Raw genomic sequence first — 17,197 nt, 5'->3', positions numbered from 1 at the left:
CAATTCCATTTCATTTTTTCATATTTTTCTTAAAAACTTTAAGTGATAAAATTTGGACCATATGTATGCTGATCTTACATTTGTAATTAAACAGGATTTAATCAAAGATCTCAAGTCAGAATTGAGTGGAAATATGGAAGAACTGATTCTTGCCCTGTTCATGCCTCCTACATATTATGATGCCTGGAGTTTACGGAATGCAATGCAGGTACTTTGTCATTTACTGCATTTTATTCTATTTCTTATGTAAAACCCCACAAATTACAGTGGTTCTGAATTTTCATATCTGAAATAGTTTTTCAGTTCTAGAAGACAAGTATTTCATGGAACAGTAAAATGTAATTACTTTTAGTAATTAAAAATTAAGATTTTGCTTTTCTTTTATGTAATTTACCCTTTTCTTCATTTCTTGTAGGGAGCAGGAACTCAGGAACGTGTATTGATTGAGATTTTGTGTACAAGAACAAATCAAGAAATCCGAGAAATTGTCAGATGTTATCAATCAGAATTTGGACGAGACCTTGAAAAGGACATTAAGTCAGATACATCAGGACATTTTGAACGTTTACTTGTATCCATGTGCCAGGTGAGTATAGCATGAATGTTTGTGTATAGTAGAGAGAACATACTTTACTGCCAATTTCTAATGAGCATTCTTACTCATTTTAATATTTAGCCACTTTGGAATATTGCCATCTTTCAGAGGAACAGCACAAATTTGGTATACAGGTTTCTTTGAGTTACTACTGGGATTTATTTCTGCAAATTTGGATTTTGTAAGAAATTAGAAATTAACAAGATTTCATGGAAACAACCCAGCTTTAGGCTCTGTGACTAGGATGGGGATAAAACTATACATTTAAGTTTAGCAGTGTCCTGCCGGTTATATTGGACCAACTGAAGATATGCAGGACTGCCACAGATATGCTAGAGTGAGTGAGAACTATGTAAGGAGAGCTAGAAATGCAGAAAAATGTTTCAGAGTTCATATTAATACCATGATTAGCATCTTCCTTAATTCGATTTCTCAAATGTGCTGCAGAAGTGACAGAATACTCCAAACAGGTATTTGGAATGAAAAAGTGTTTAACATTTCTAGTAATTAGATAAATACAATTCAGAACCACCTTAAAGGGCTGGGGATATAGCTCAGTTGGTAAAGTGCTTGCCTCACGTGCACAAGGCCCTGGGTTCAATCTCTAGTACCACAAAACAGAAAAAAAACACCTTAAGATTGATCTTACTTCAGTTAGAATGGCTATTCTCAAGAATACAAGCAATCATAGGTATTGGTACGGATGTGGGGAAAAGGTGTGCTCATACATTGCTGGTGGAGTTGCAGATTGGTGCAGCCACTCTGGAAAGCAGTATGAAGATTCCTCAGAAAACTTAGAATGGACCCACCATTTGACCCAGTTATCCTACTCCTCGGTTTATACCCAAAGGACTTAAAATCAGCATACTACAGTAACCAGGCACGTCAATGTGTATAGCAGCTCAATTCACAATAGCTAGTTTGTGGAACCAAACTAGATGTCCTTCAGTAGATGAATGGATAAAGAAACTGTGATATATATACACAATGGAATATTATTCAGCCATAAAGAAGAATAAAATATGGTGTTTGCAGGTAAATGGATAGAGTTGGAGAATATCATGCTAAATGAAATAAGCCAAGCCCAAAAAAACCAAAGGCCGAATGTTTTCTCTGATAAGTAGATGCTGATACATAACGGGGGTGGGGGAGGGCAAGGGAAGAATGGAGGAACTTTGGATTGTGTAGAGGGAAATGAGGGGGAAGGAGCGGGGGAAAGAAAGATGATGGAATGAGACAAATATCATTACCCATGTACATATATGATTACACGAATGGTCTGAACTCTTCAGTGTGTACAACCATAGAAATGAAAAGTTGTACCCCATTTGTGTACAATGAATCAAAATGCAGTCTGTAAAAAGAAAAATACAGAAAGGTTGAGGGTTTGTTTGACAAAGAGATGATACAAAAGACTAGCATACAGATTCAGTGTAAGGAGTTATTGGCTGTCCTACTAGTGCACATGTTTTGAGGGATCTAAAAGTAGAAGAGGGACTCTTGAAACCCAAGGAGGTAATTGGAGAAAGTACAAAAGTTAAGAAATATGGAAATGAGAAAATCAAACAGATGGGTTGAGGGGAATTAAATTCTCGAACAACAGAGTAACAGAGCAGGGAAGTAATTTAGCATTTAGAAAGAACAAGGAAGAAAACAGGAACTGATAATGGTAAAAAAGTGATATTAAGATTTTACATGAGGTGCCGAGTTTCTCTTTATGCAGGCAGGGTTCAAGCCCAGACATACTTTCCAGGGTTTGAGTAGAGGAGTAGCTTCCTAGAAAAGGGGACTGTATTTTGGGTGTGAGTCCAAAGGCAGTGATCAGGGAAATTTTCCTGAGCATCTTTTTCTGTGCTATGTTCAGTTACCCATTTAGAATATCCCTCTACATATTCCTTGTGCCAAGTACTACTTAGAAAACACTCTTCACCTTGTGGGAGCATCTTTCCAAACCTCTAAAGTCACCAAACCTCTAAAGAGCAGCCTTGAATTAAGATTATACTTGTGGGGCTGGGGTTGTAGCCCAGTGGTGTATGTAGCACTTGCCTAGCATGTGTGAGGCACTGGGTTTGATTCACAGCACAGCACAGCACATAAATATTATATCTTCCCTCCATAGACTTAAATTCCTTGAGGGCAGGAACCTTTAGTTTCATGAATGAACATAAGTGGAATTTAATACAGTGCATATTGATGTTTTTTAAATCCCAGTTTAGGAGAGTTATAATTGTGTTATTTGGTAGTTTGTTTCTCCTAGTAGAAATATTTTTGTTTAAATTTTTTATTGTTTAATTTGACTCTCAGAACCCTAAAATTCCTTTTTTTTTCCCCCTGTATCAGGGATTGAACCCAGAGGCACTTTAACACTGAACTACAGTTTTGATTTTGAGACAAAGTTTTGTTAAGTTGCTGAGGCTGTCCTTGAACTTGTGATCCTCCTGTCTCAGCCTTCCAAGTTGCTGGGATTATAGGCATGTGCCACTGTACCTGTCTTGAAACCTCTTGTTTTAAAATAACCTCATTACACTATGATCATTTACCATAAAATCTAAAACAATTCAACACAGAACTAGGTGCACTACTGCAGTTTCTTTGGAAATGAAAGATATACATGATGTCTTAATCTTTAATAAATTTCTCTCTAAATCCAAATGTTACACGAATGAAAAAAAAATGTTTTCAATAGTACTATTCTTTATTCCAATTTATGCCTTCTGTTTTTTGCAGGGAAATCGTGATGAGAATCAGAGTGTAAACCACCAAATGGCTCAAGATGATGCTCAGCGTCTCTATCAGGCTGGTGAGGGGAGATTAGGGACAGATGAATCTTGCTTTAACATGATCCTTGCCACAAGAAGCTTTCCTCAGCTGAAAGCTACCATGGAGGCTTATTCCAGGGTATGAGCTTTTCTTCTGAATATTTGGTGTCTTTTTAAGATGTGAAAATATTTAACCCTATAATTTTTGTTGACAGATGTCTAATCGAGATTTGTTAAGCAGTGTGGGCCGCGAGTTTTCCGGATATGTTGAAAGTGGTTTGAAGACCATCTGTAAGATATTTTTGTGCTTTGCTTGGTTTTGTTTTTAAATGAATAGGGATTTGAATAGTTGTTCCCGTTAAGTGATGATAATACAGTTTCACTGGCATCAGCTTAGGCAGAAACTGAATTAATTATATGTTTTTATTTATAATTTCCTGTGAATGGTTGTTTTGAGATTATTCAACTTTATCTATAATATCTTTTCCTAAGAACTGTTCAAGAAGATCCAGTAGATTATAGCACTTCTTTAAGGTAAATGTGAAAGCCTTAAGGAACTACTGGTACCACCAAACATTTTTGAACCCTCAAATACACTTTTTAATTACTCAGCCCAATGAGACCCTTTTTCCTTTTGAAATTAAACAACCAGCTTCTGGTGATCTAAACGCCCCGATGTCTAATGAAATTGAAATTTTGTTCTCATGGATACTACAGGATTAAGGAGAGTAACACATTAGTATTAGCAATGGAGTGTCTTACAAATATTACTATCCTAATTGTAGCAAAAGTGGTAAATGTACAGTTAGTACACCCCTACCATCTATCTGTAGGAGGAAACTCTGCAAAGTGAATTTCTAGAGAAATGTCAGATTTCTGAGCATCATTTTGAACTCTGCTCAAATCTTATCTTATATTCAGCCAAACGATGTCCTTTTTTTTTTTTTTTTTTTTTTTTTGCGGTGCTGAGGATTGAACTCAGGGCCTTATGCTTGTGAGGCAAGCACTCTACCAACTGAGCTATCTCCCCAGCCCCCAAACGATGTCCTTGACTTACAGAATTTTGTTATTATTTTAAGATATTACTGGGGCACGCTTCTTACAGATTTTCCCATTGTAAGGGAGAAAATATAATGAATCTAAATCAATGCGTTTATAGAGGAAAAAATGTTTCATTAGAGAATCTTCTGGAAATGAAGGTAGCTTCTATGATGCAGCTAGAAAGAAAGATACTGAGAAAAACTAAGGGGGGTTTACATCTCCAACTCCTCTGAGATTTCTAAGATGATTATGTGGAAGATAAAGCCAGGCTAGAAGTGATAAAAATGAAGCTGGAGGGGTAAATGGTTTTCAAGTCATGATTTTAGGCTGAAGCATCTCTGACTTACAGTGCAGTGTGCCCTGAACCGTCCTGCCTTCTTCGCTGAACGGCTGTACTATTCTATGAAAGGTGCCGGCACAGATGACTCCACCCTGGTCAGGATAGTGGTCTCTCGAAGTGAGGTGAGGCAAAGCAGCACTTTCTCTTTTTGTCTTTTTGGCCTTACTTGATTTTGAATGTTAGCTTCTTTAAAAGTTCCTTAGTTGGTTATGAACCCTTCAGGAATATTATAAGAAAGAGCCCTCTTTATCACTGCTTTTGTCTTAGTATTCACTTTCCTCATGTTGTGAGAGAGGCCTACAATAGTGAACAAATCCCTGAATAAAAACACCACCAAGAAATGTTCGTATTCGAGCAGGTCTGTACTAATTTCATGGCAAGTTAGAAGATATTTATTTTTAATTTAATTTTTGTAAGAAACGGGAGTTAAGCCGTGTCGTTCAGGCTGGCCCCCAAATTCCAGGGCTCAAACGATCTTTCTACCTCAGCCCCCTGAGTAACTGGGACTATAGGCATGTGCCACCGTGTCTGGCTTGTTTGCTTGCTTTTGTTTATTTGTTTGTTTGTTTATTCATTTATTCACTTTATTTTGCTGAGCTGGAGTCAAACCCAGGACCTTACATATGGTAGGCAGGTGCTCTATCACTAATCTACAGTCCTAGCCCATAGCTTGTTTTTTTTCATTTTGCTTATGTACAAAATTACATGAAAAACTAATGTAGATTAATCATATTGGGTATGAAAGTTGATTGAAATATAGTGTCCCTTCTTCATTATAAGGGATCACCATTTTCTTTACCCAAATATAGCTTCAAGAATTTTTTACTTTATATATATGTATGTGCATATATAAATGTGTTTATATGTATGTATGTATTTGTGTGTGTATATATATGTTTTATTATTATTATTATTATTATTTTGGGGGGCCTTGTTGGGGATTGAACCAACAACCTAACATGAGTATTTGCCTCATGTTAGGTGAATACTCTACCACTGAGCTATAGCCTCAGCCCTGAAATTTTTTAATTGTAAGAAAATATGCACTACTAAATAATACTAGGGAAGCTAGATCATTTTTTACAAAACCAACCAGTATATGATATTTAAAAAAATATTTTGTGTGTGTATGCTTAAGTTCTCTAACCAGGAACTTTTTTAAAGTTGTGATGAAATACACATAACACAAAATTTACCATTTTTAAGTATACAATTCAGTGGCATTAAATATATTCACATTGTTGTGTAACCATTTTGACCATCCACCTTAGAACTTTTTTCCTCTTGTGAAACTGAAAATTTCATGTTTCAGTATTATAGGTGCCACTCACAGCATGGAAAGTTAATATTATGCTTTTTTCTGTTTTTCTCATTAAATAGTAACTTCCTAACCTCTTCTCTCTCAACCACCAGAAATCACCATGCAACTTTCTGTCCCTATGTCTAACTGTGCTAGTATGAGTGTAATAATAGTATTTGACCTATTGTGACTGACTCTTTTTCACTTAGCTTAGTGTCTTCATGATTCAGAAATTTTTCCCTTTTTAATATTCCATTGTATCTATATACCACCTTTTCTGTCTTTGCACAGTTGGATAGCTTCTGCCTTTTTAACAACTGTGAATACTATTGCTATGAAGATGGATGTAGAATCTGTTCAGGTTCCTACTTTCACTTTTTTCTTATTTACCAAGAAATGGAGTTACTGAATGATATAATTCTGTGGCTTTTTTTATTTTGGGGAATCACCATATTGTTTTCCATAGCAGTTGTATCATTACTGTTTCCATTTCTTAACATCCTCTTCAACACTTACTACATTCTTTGTTTGTGATAGGAGTCATACTATTATCAAATGGCTTATTCTATCATAGCCACCCTTTTCTTTAAATGACTAATATATTTGGAATAATATTTGACATGAATATCACCCTTACCCAGTATTTTACAGAACAGTGAATCAGACTTTCACTGGGTACTGCTAACCTTGGTATGAATGTCAGCTAGAAAATGTCAGTCACTAGGTGTTTCCCCCTTCCCCACATATTGGTTATTAAGATCTTATGATTATTAAGCATTATAGTAAATACCAGTTTTCTTTTGACAGATTTTTTTTTCTAACCTCTGATTTTTTATGCAGATTGACCTTGTACAAATAAAACAGATGTTCACTCAGATGTATCAGAAGACCCTGGGCACAATGATTGCAAGTGATACAAGTGGAGATTACCGAAAGCTGCTTCTGGCCATTGTGGGTCAGTAGAAGGGATTTTTTTTTTTTTTTTTTTAAAAAGGAAAGAAGCTATTCATAGCTTATCCTTTAGAACAATGACTGACCCGCATGCAGCAGTCTCAGCTACCAATTAACCAAAACAGCTTTTTACCAAGGACTGTCAGGGTAATGTGCTCCCTTCGCACATGTTGTTGTTGCCTTAATTCTAATGTTATTTTTTCTTCTGTGTATAAAGTAAAGCCATATCACGATGATGTAGTAATTTTGCAATGTTTGTAAAGCTTCATTCTCACTGCTTTTATTCTAATCAGGATTTCAAATTGAATAAAAATCACAGCAATATTTGTGTAAAAATGAGTACATTTTTTAAAAGGTTTCTCACTGAATTGGGGATCAGTGTTAGAGCACTTGGCGGGTATGTGAGAACTGGGTTCAATCCCCAATTCTGCAACAACAAACATCATCACCTCAATCTAGGTTAAAAAAAGAGAGAGAGAGAGAGAGAGAGAGAGAGAGAATAGTATTTTATAAAAGTAATGCTGGGGCGTGGGGGGCTTGGTGGAGGCGGAGGCGGAGGGGGCGGGGTTGCGGAGAGCTCACCTAACTGCCGCTGGTGCGGTGGCATGGGGCTGTAGCCTCCTGCGACGCTTCCTCTCCACCAGAGACCTGAGTGCAAAGAAGCCGGGTCGCCACCTGCGGTGCCCATGGAGCAGGTGCAAGATCAACGCTTGGAGTACCCAAAGTGAGAGTGGGAACATGGCTACGCCACATCATTCCCTTCCATGCCGAACCCACAGAGCTGGGCACAGAAATGCAGCAGCGGGAGCAGCGCCTCCAGCACTGAGGACAGATCTACACACTATGAACTGGAAAGGAACCGATGAGCTCATCTGCGCCTGTGTTTAGAATGCTTAAAAAGTTCAGATTCCACTAGGACCAGACTGCACCAGGCGCACAACACTTGGTTTGCTCAGTAAAGCCAAAGCACACATCAGGAAACTTGAAGAAGCTGAAAGGAAAAGCCAGCACCAGCTTGAGAACTCAGAACAATAACAGAGATTTTTAAAGCAGCGACTGGAACCAGCTGCAGGGTCATCAAGAGGTGGAACGAATATGAATGGACATTGGATCAACTATTTCTTCAGATCTCTCTGATTCAGAGCGAGAGGAGACTGAAGTGGATGTTGAAAGTGCAGAGTTCTCCCATGGTGAATAGACAATATACATACCACCAGCATCGGTGACACTGATGACCACAGCAGTCTGCAGAGTATTGAGAATGGTGAGAATTACTCCAGTGCCAGTGTCAAACTTTTGTTCACTTCCTAGAACCCAGCATGACACTGCAGGGCAAAATATTCACTGGGCCAATTCAGTGCAATCTCCTAAATTGGGTTCATGATTCAGTCTCCTATTTAAACAAAACTCTACTTGAACAAAAGGGTCAAAAGACCTGTATTTAAGCAAATACTTAGCAAAAAGTGGGGTAGAGCCTCCCCAGCAGAACAAATATATTCAGAATATTCATACTGGAAAAATCATAATTTGTAATGGCAATGGAAAACTTGTGTGAAATTATCTTAATTTGATTTAGTTGATTTCCAAATAGGGCATTGGAGATTCCATCCTCTTTGTCTAATTTGCTCATACTACACTGAGGACACATTTTAAAGATGGGGTTATGAACCCTTCCTGAGCTTTATGGCCCTAGGAACAAAATCAAACCTACAGTAAAGAAAAGATAATCAGTCATTAATCTTGAATAGCTAGGGAGCTATTAAAACTCAGCCTGGGACAGCTTATCATGAAGCCTGTGGATGATCAATTTTTTTTTTTTTCAATATTTTTTAGTTAACAATGAACCTTTATATGTGGTGATGAGAATCTAACCCAGTGCCTCGCACGTGCTAGGCAAGCGCTGTGCCACTGACCTACAACCCCAACTCTGATCAATTCTTTAAAACAAAAATGAAACAAACCCAAACTTATTTCATATTTTACAAAAGGAGAGACTCCCATGAAGCCTTTTCAAAGGGATCATCACACAGCTCAGCTTTCTGTTGGATTCCATGTTAAACAAGCTAATCTTATCCTGCACTGTTAGCCCTAGGGCACCCAACCACCATCTCACCAGCCCACGGCCTAGGGGCTGCAGAGGGGCAGCCCATGCCTGACGGCCTCTATCACAATCACACAAAGCGTCTGAGTATGGATTGGGGAACCAGAAGGAAAAAGCTCCATGTACCTGAGACTGCATAGGTTAAAAGAGTTGTGCACTCAGATTAGCAGGCCAAGGTCTGAGCCACAGCATTTATATAACTTTAGGTGTTGAAAAACCAAAATGACATCTCTTTAAAACTTACCCATAAGTAAACATAGATATCTTTTATAGTGTAAAAATACATGGAAAAATCATCTATTTTGATGCGGCACTTGCTAATGATAAAACACCTCACACCTTGCTATAGTACACAAAATGAATGAGGTCTGAGCTAGAACAAAATGCTGTTTTTGTTTTCTTTTAGAATCATTACCTTTTTCAGCTTTTAACATCTGATATCCTTATAGACACACTATTGTAGTTAACATTGTTAAGTTCAGCACTTGTCTCATTTTAAAGATTTGCTTCCATTTTCTACAAGCCGTCTTCTTCCAATCCCACAGTGCAGATGCTATTGTTGCTCTTATAAATGTTTTCAGAAATGTTACTTTCTTCAAGGAGAAATTTCTAGCCTGCACTTTGATGTCATGTGTCTTTCAAACTCAAAGGTTTTCCTTTGGTCTTCTCTTATCCTGGGAAGCCTTCCTGGAGATCTTACCACCAGCTGTTTGGACTTTGTATACTTTAAATAATTTACCCTTAATTACTTGAAAAAACTTAATGATTTTCATAACTTACTGCTGATTTTAATGGGTTGCTAATTTCAGTCCTGTAGTTTTATTTTATGTTTAGTTAGGGCTGGGCAAGAAAAAAAAAAAATAAAGACAACCATATTTAGCAGTGCAAAAATAAATAAAAGTAATGCTGGTCTGACTTGACTTCAGAACATGACTGTGATACGGGAATATAAATAATGACTACCCACAACAACTCGCAGCTAGTGATAACTGGTTATTTCCCTCCCTCCCTCTGCCTTGTGCATGCTCAGCAAGTGTTCTACATTCCTGTCCCTTTTTAAAAATTTTATTTTGAAATGGTTTTGTTAAGTTGCCAAGTCCAACTTTCTTTGAACTTGTTATTCAAGAGTCCTTGGCCTCTCAAGTATTTGGGGATGTGGGCATGTACCACTGTGCTTGTTTTATTTATTCCTTATTTTCTAACATCTTAGTCTTTTCAGCATAAATTGGAGGGGAAAAAAAGACTTAGCTTTAGCTAGGTTTGTATTATATTTACGTTTAAAAATAGATTTGTGTGTTGGTCGCAGGTCCTGGGGATTGAACCCAGGAACATTCTGCTTCTGAGCTACAACCTCAGCTCTTTTTATTTTGAGACAGGATCCCACTAAAAGCCATTTGGTGTTCACCAAATAAGAACAATTTACCTGAAATCTGAGGAAATGAGATTTTGCTGAGATTTCTACAATCTTCAAATTGGTAAATCTGGAGATTATAGACATTTTGCTGGTGTTGAGATTCATTTCCATCCTAAGGCTGATTATTATAAATTATTTCCCTGCTGTGAGGTGGTAGGAGTTCCCTAATGCACACCATGCAGCACTGAAAGTGGTGAGCTGCTCAAACCTAGTATTGTAAACTGATGGGACTGCAGTGCAAGACGGTAAATGTGTTTTGCTTCCAAGGCTGTGAGGAGCTGGGTAGGAGCGAATGAGGGTTACCGCCTCCTCTTCAGATCCCCAGTATCATGAACCCTAACCTTTTATTGGACAGGACATCTGATTGTTTCTGTGGAATCCCTATGGGATTCCACAGGATGTGGAAGAAAAGCAAGGATCACTTTTTAGAAGAATAAAATGGCATTTGCAGGTAAATGGATGGAGTTGGAGAATATCATGCTAAGTGAGATTAGCCAAACCCAAAAAACCAAAGGCCAAATGTTTTCTCTGATAAGTGGATGCTGATACATAATGGAGTACAGGTAAAGGAAGAATGGAGGAAATTTGGATTGTGTAGAGGGAAATGAGGGATGGGGATAGGGCAGGGGGAAGGAAAGATAGTGGAATGAGACAAACATTACCCTAGGTACATGTGAGATTACATGAATGGTGTGACTGTACAACCAGAGAAATGAAAATTGTGTACAATGAATCAAAATGCATTCTGCTGTCAGGTATAACTAAATAGAACAAGCAAAAATAGTAATAGAAAAAGGAAAAAGATCACTTTTTATGTTCAGTAATCAAAGTACAAAATCATTTTTAATTTATATAAATCACTATTTTCTAATCTTTTTTACCCTAAGCCTGTTTCTTAGCACTTTTCTAGCTATTCCAATCTATAATGGGGGTGGAAGGTGTATTGGTTGCCTTTTTGGGTAGTAAAGTCTACTAATAACTGCTTTATGACCTTTCCTCTCATAATTATTTTTTTTGTTATCTTTCTGAAATTTCATTTTAGGTATCACCCATCATTTTGGTTTAACTACCAAACCATATCATCTTACTTTAAATTAGCATTTGTAAAAACCTTTGAAATTCCGGTTTTACTAATTTATAAATTTAATGGGAAACTACTTCCATGAAGTGATTAGTAAAACATTCCCAAAAGACAGCTTTAATTTTAAGAGAAATGACTAGATAATCATTTTGGTCCCATGGTTTTTCAAAAACAATGAAAATTATAAATTTCTTTTTTTTTTTTAATTCATCTCTTTTGACCTAGAATGGTAATTTGTATCTTATTTTGCATAAATTGTTGTTCTGTAATCAGAAACACCTTTCCACAAACCAGTCCTACCTATAGCAACTTTTTTAAATGGAGTCAAATGTTGTTTAAAATACACAGCCTACTTTTTCCAGTTTTTTAAATTGAGGTTTTTGTTGTTTTTCTACCAGGTATTGAGCCCAGGGACACAACCACTGAGGCACATCCCCAGCCCTTTTTAAAATATTTTGATAGAGACGGGGTCTTGCTGAGTTGCTTAGGGCCTCAGTAAGTTGCTGAGGCTGGCTTTGAATTCTCAACCCTGCCTCAGCCTCCCTAGTTGCTGAGATTAGAGGCATATGCCACCATGCTTGGGTGAGGGGTTTTTTTTGGTTGTTTTTTTTTTTTTTGGTTTTTTTTTTTTTTTTTTTTTTTGCAGTACTGGGGATCGAACTCAGGGCCTTGTGCTTGTGAGGCAAGCACTCTACCAGCTGAGCTATCTCCCCAGCCCATGGGTGAGGTATTTTTTATTGGCATGTTTTACTTAGAAACTTACTGCCTGAGTTCTTAGTTCATATTTTTTTATTGATGAATAAAAAAATTGTGTTTAAGGTATACATTATGATGTTTTGACATGTTTTGTGAGTGATTCCCACAATCGGGTTCAAACTAGTATGTCTATCAACTGCTATATTTAGCCAATTTTTTGTATGTGTAGTGAGAATACTTAAGATCAACCTTAAAAAATTTCAAGTGTGCAAAACATTAACTGCAGTTACCATGCTGAACATTAAATCTCTAAACTTGTAACTGAAAGTTTGTACCCTTAGACCAATATGTACATATTTTCCCTGCCCCCAACCCTTGCAACCACCAGCTACTGTTTCTCTAAGTTCTATTTTAGATTTCCTACATAAATAATATGCAATATTTGTCTTTGGTTTATTTTACTTGGTATACCTGTCACACAGTTCATAGTTCTTGTTGCAAATGGCAGATTTCCTTTTTTGAATAATGTTCCACTGTGTACATAGACCACAATTTCTTTATCCATTTGTCCAATGATTGACACAGGTTGTTTCTATATCTTGGCTATTGTGAGTAATGCTGCAGTGAACGTGGCAATATGGATTATTTCTTCAAGATACTTATTCTTGGTTCCCTTCAACTATATACAAAAGTGGTATTGCTGGATTGTAAGTGGTTTAATATTTTGAGGAACCTCCATACTATTTTCCATCATAGCTGTATCATTTTACATTTTCAGCAACAGTATAAAAGGGTTTCATTTTTCTCCATATCCATGCCAACACTTACGGTCTTTTTGATAATAGCCAATTTATGTGGTATGAGGTCTCTCTAATGGTTCTGATTTACATTTCCCTAATGATTACTGATGCTGAGAAATTCTTCACATGCCTGTAAGCCATTGGTATGGCATCTTGGAAAAATGTCTATTGAGGTCCTTTGCCCATTTTTGCGGGGTGGGTGGGTACTGGAGATTGAACTCAGGGGCACTCAAACACTGAGCCACAACCCCAGCCCTATTTTGTATTTTATTTAGAGACAGGATCTCACTGAGTTGCTTAGCACCTTGCATTTGCTGAGGCTGACTTTGAATTAGACATCCTCCTGTCTCAGCATCCCCAGCTGCTGGGATTACAGATGTGTGCTCCTTTGCCCATTTAAAAAAAATTTTTTTTAGTTGTCAATGGACCATTATTTTATTTATGTGTGGTGCTGAGAATCAAACCAGTGCCTCACACATGCCAGGCAAGTGCTCTGCCACTGAGCTACAACCCCAGTCGCTTTGTCTATTTTTAATAGGGTTTTTGCTGTTGTATGAGTTCTTAGTATAGTAAGGATATTAATCCCTTATCAGATATGATTTACAAATAATTTATCCTAATACGTCTTTTGTTGATTGATTGCTGTTCAGAGGCTTTTTGGTTTGATGTGTGTAGTTCCACTTGTTTATTTTTGTTGCCTGTGCTTTTGGTATCTTATCTAAACAATCATTGCCCAAGAAGCATATTCTTTATATGTTTTAAGAGTTTTAGGTCTTACCTTTATTTTTGGTGCTAGGGTTTTATAGGTCTCACCTTTAAATCTCTATTTTGTGTTTACTTTTGTGTATGATGTAAGGTTATGATCTAATGGTCTAATATATCACCTACTTTTATGTCTAGTATAACTATAATGATCTTTACTGGCCCTCGATATTTTAAAAAGTTGTTTATGAAAGACTTTAAAATTAGTTGCAATTTAGTCATGTTCCAAGAAAGGTTTAACGTACCTTACATGCTCAATGCACAAGTAAATAAATATTAAAGTATCTCCGTGGGAGAACGGCATTCTAGCCCTTGGGAGGAGCTAGGAACTGAGTGGGACAGCAGAATGACTTAAAAACCCAATAGTTTGGTACTGGGGTTGTGGCTCGGTGGTAGAGCACTTGCCTAGCATGTGTGAGGCACTGGGTTCGATTTTCAGCATCACATATAAATAAATGAATAAAATAGAGGTCTATCAACATCTAAAAAACTATTTTAAAAATTCAGTGGTTTAACCCTGATACTAAGCAATTATTTATTATATTGAGCATTACAGTAGGTAGAAAAGAGAAAAGGCAAAGGAAAGAGTTTGTAATCTAGTGGGAATTCTAAACAAAAATTAGTATACATAAATTGTAAATGTTAGATTATAAACTCTGCTGAGCATAAGAACCCTATTTGTTTTATTCTAACACTGAACTACCTGGTACAAAAGCAGATAATATAGCTTTGGCAAGCAATTACACTGAAAATCAAGGGAAAGAATAGTGAATATAAATTATTTTTCAACAACTTTTTTTTTTTTTTTTTTTATGATGGGGGTCTCCCTGTGTTACCTAGCTGGCCTCCAACTTGAAATGCTCCTGTTCTAGCCTCCCAAGTAACTGAGATTAGAGGCCCATGCTACCAGGCCTGTGTGTGTGTGTCTATAAGTACTAAGATGAATGATGAATGCAAGGTTGTATGAGATACAAGGTTGTTCATGAGAAGATAGACCTATATACAGTTGCAATACAAGGCAAAATCAAGATCCATAGTTTTATTACTTACATTTATGTCTTTGGCCTACTTGCAAATTAATTTTTGTGTATAACATAAAACAGGGGTCCAACTTCATTCATTTTTTTTTCTCCCACTTTATTTAGGTTCCAGAGATTGAACCCAGTGGTGCTTAACCATTGAGCCACATCTCCAGTCCTTTTTATTTTTTATTTTGACACAGATCTCCTTAAGTTGTTTAGGGTCTCACTAAATTGCTGAGGCTGACCTTGAACTTGCTATCCTCCTGCCTCAGTCTCTGGAGTTGTTGGAATTTCAGTGTGCACCAGCATACTTGGCAATATTCCACTTTTATAGCACATGTTTCCATTGAGGAGACCAAGTTTTCCCCACCAACCACAGTCTACATGATAAGCGCTAAAATGGAAGCTCAAGTTCCCACCTGGACACTGGGTCAGGCACATCATGACATCAACTTCATTCTTTACAATACTTGATATCGTTTTCCCAGTTCCATTTGTTGAAAACACTATTCTTTCTCTCAGTGAATTGTCTTGGCAGTCTTGCAAAGAATAAGTTGACCATATATGGCCTGGTTCAGTGGCACACACCTGTAATCTCAGTGACGCAGGAACCTGAGGCAGAAGGCTTACAAGTTCCAGGCCAGTCTGGGCAATTTAGTGAGTCACTGTCTCAAAATAAAAAGGGCTGGGCATATAACTCAGTACTAGGTTAAATCCCTAATACCACCACTACCAAAAGTACTTGCTCTTCCTGATAATGGCTATCAGAAATTAATACACAGGGAAAAAAGATACGAATACACAGTGGTCACTGCTAAGTAGTACTGGAAATAACTGTAAATTTGAATGTTGAAGACCCCATTAGTCTTGTCACTATGGAGGTCTAGATTCCGATGCTCCTTACTGCAGTACTATGCCTAGTGACATCTGGAACACAATTTGGGGCCTAAACAGCCTCAAACTGCAAAGATGAGCTCCAGACTGGGAGAGGATTCTCAGAAGGTGGTTCACATGAATAAAAGTCATTTTTTCCGGGTAGCAGATGCCTAAAAACTTGCAGGGCAGGACGGTATCACCTCTAAAGGCAGTGAAAGAGGAAAAAGCAGTGGCAGAAGGCATGTACATTTCCAGCAAGAAGGTGAGCAGCTGCCTGCAGAGCAAGCATGCCAGGCCCCCAGCCACCTGCTCCCTCACTGAGAAACTTCTCTGCACAACAGTCACACCAGCTCTTCACTTCTCTGTAAGCCCATCTCCACTGGAACTGCTTCATAGTGATTTCCATAAGAATTCTTCATCATGTACTTGGTCCTAATTCTAGCTTATTGTCATGCCCAAGTGGGATGGCTATCTCACTGCAAATTCACCCAAAGTCCTACTGGGGGAAAGATCCAGAGAAAGCCTTACTCAAAAGTGCTATGGTTTTATGTTTATTATTTGTGTGTATATTCCTAGGGATCAAACCCAGGGACTAAACACAGTGCTGTACCATTGAGCTACATTCCCAGCCCAAAGTTTTAAGAACTTTTATTACCTATAACCCCACAGTATTACAGCTTTTGTGTTTTATTTGAATAAATAAGAAAGTATGATTCTGCTAAATCAGTACCCTAAGCAAGGAGCTCCCATGGAGAGAGATGTGTGTGTGAGCATTTTAATGGTTTGTTTTGAAATTTCAAGGGCACAACATTTAAAAATTGTGCAAGGAACTCTGTCCCTTTCACCCAGATTCCCAAATAATAGTTTTACATTTACTCTATTACTCACTGTGGTTGTGCTTGCATGCATGTGTGTGAATGTATCTCTTGTTAATAATCTTTTAATGGATCTTCTGAAGGCCAAGAAAGCAATCCAAAAACATATCTCATCACTCCTGAACACTTCACTGTGTATATTCCCCCAAACAGGGAAATTCTCCTACATAACATCAAACAATCATCCACTTGAGGAAATTAATAGTGCTACAGGGCTACCATCCAGCCTATGGAGTCTCTCCACATTTGGTCCATGGTCTTAACAATGTCCTTTTCCTTTTTGGTCCAGAAGGCTATACAAGAATACATGTTGCTTTTGGCTGTCATGTTTCATCAGAATTTTCATCTGGAGCAGTTTCTCATCTTTCATGTCTGGCAGATTTAGACCTTGAGCTGAGGATGTAGCTCAGTGGTAGAACCTTTGTCTACCTCTATCCTCAGTTCCAGAAGGATGTGGGGGAGAATGGGTCTTATATTCTCTGGGATGACTTACCACCTGGGTCCCTCTAATAAAAGGAATACCAATAAAAAGATGCATCGCTTTTCTCTGCATCTTACCAGGAGGCACAGATGTTGACTCCTCC

General features: G+C 37.6%; 1 protein-coding gene and 1 pseudogene across 3 annotated transcripts in view; both read left to right on the top strand.

The window, feature by feature from the left end:
- Positions 1-7,310, top strand: part of Anxa7 (annexin A7) — a 33,797-nt gene extending 26,487 nt beyond the window's left edge. For all 3 annotated transcript variants that reach the window (XM_047554091.1, XM_047554090.1, XM_047554093.1), the window contains 6 exons: positions 95-208; positions 416-586; positions 3,323-3,493; positions 3,570-3,645; positions 4,745-4,857; positions 6,876-7,310. In XM_047554091.1, the coding sequence (XP_047410047.1) occupies positions 95-208; positions 416-586; positions 3,323-3,493; positions 3,570-3,645; positions 4,745-4,857; positions 6,876-6,998 (768 nt within the window). In that variant the 3' untranslated portion in view covers positions 6,999-7,310. The remainder of the gene's footprint in view (positions 1-94; positions 209-415; positions 587-3,322; positions 3,494-3,569; positions 3,646-4,744; positions 4,858-6,875) is intronic.
- Positions 7,311-7,611: 301 nt separating this feature from the next.
- Positions 7,612-9,864, top strand: LOC124985188 (max-interacting protein 1-like; annotated as a pseudogene).
- Positions 9,865-17,197: the final 7,333 nt, after the last annotated feature.

This window comes from Sciurus carolinensis, chromosome 5, assembly GCF_902686445.1.
Source record: "Sciurus carolinensis chromosome 5, mSciCar1.2, whole genome shotgun sequence".
NCBI classification, from domain to species: domain Eukaryota; kingdom Metazoa; phylum Chordata; class Mammalia; order Rodentia; family Sciuridae; genus Sciurus; species Sciurus carolinensis.
The sequence above is the reverse complement of the archived record's forward strand: the minus strand, read 5'-3'. Positions and strand labels throughout refer to the sequence as shown.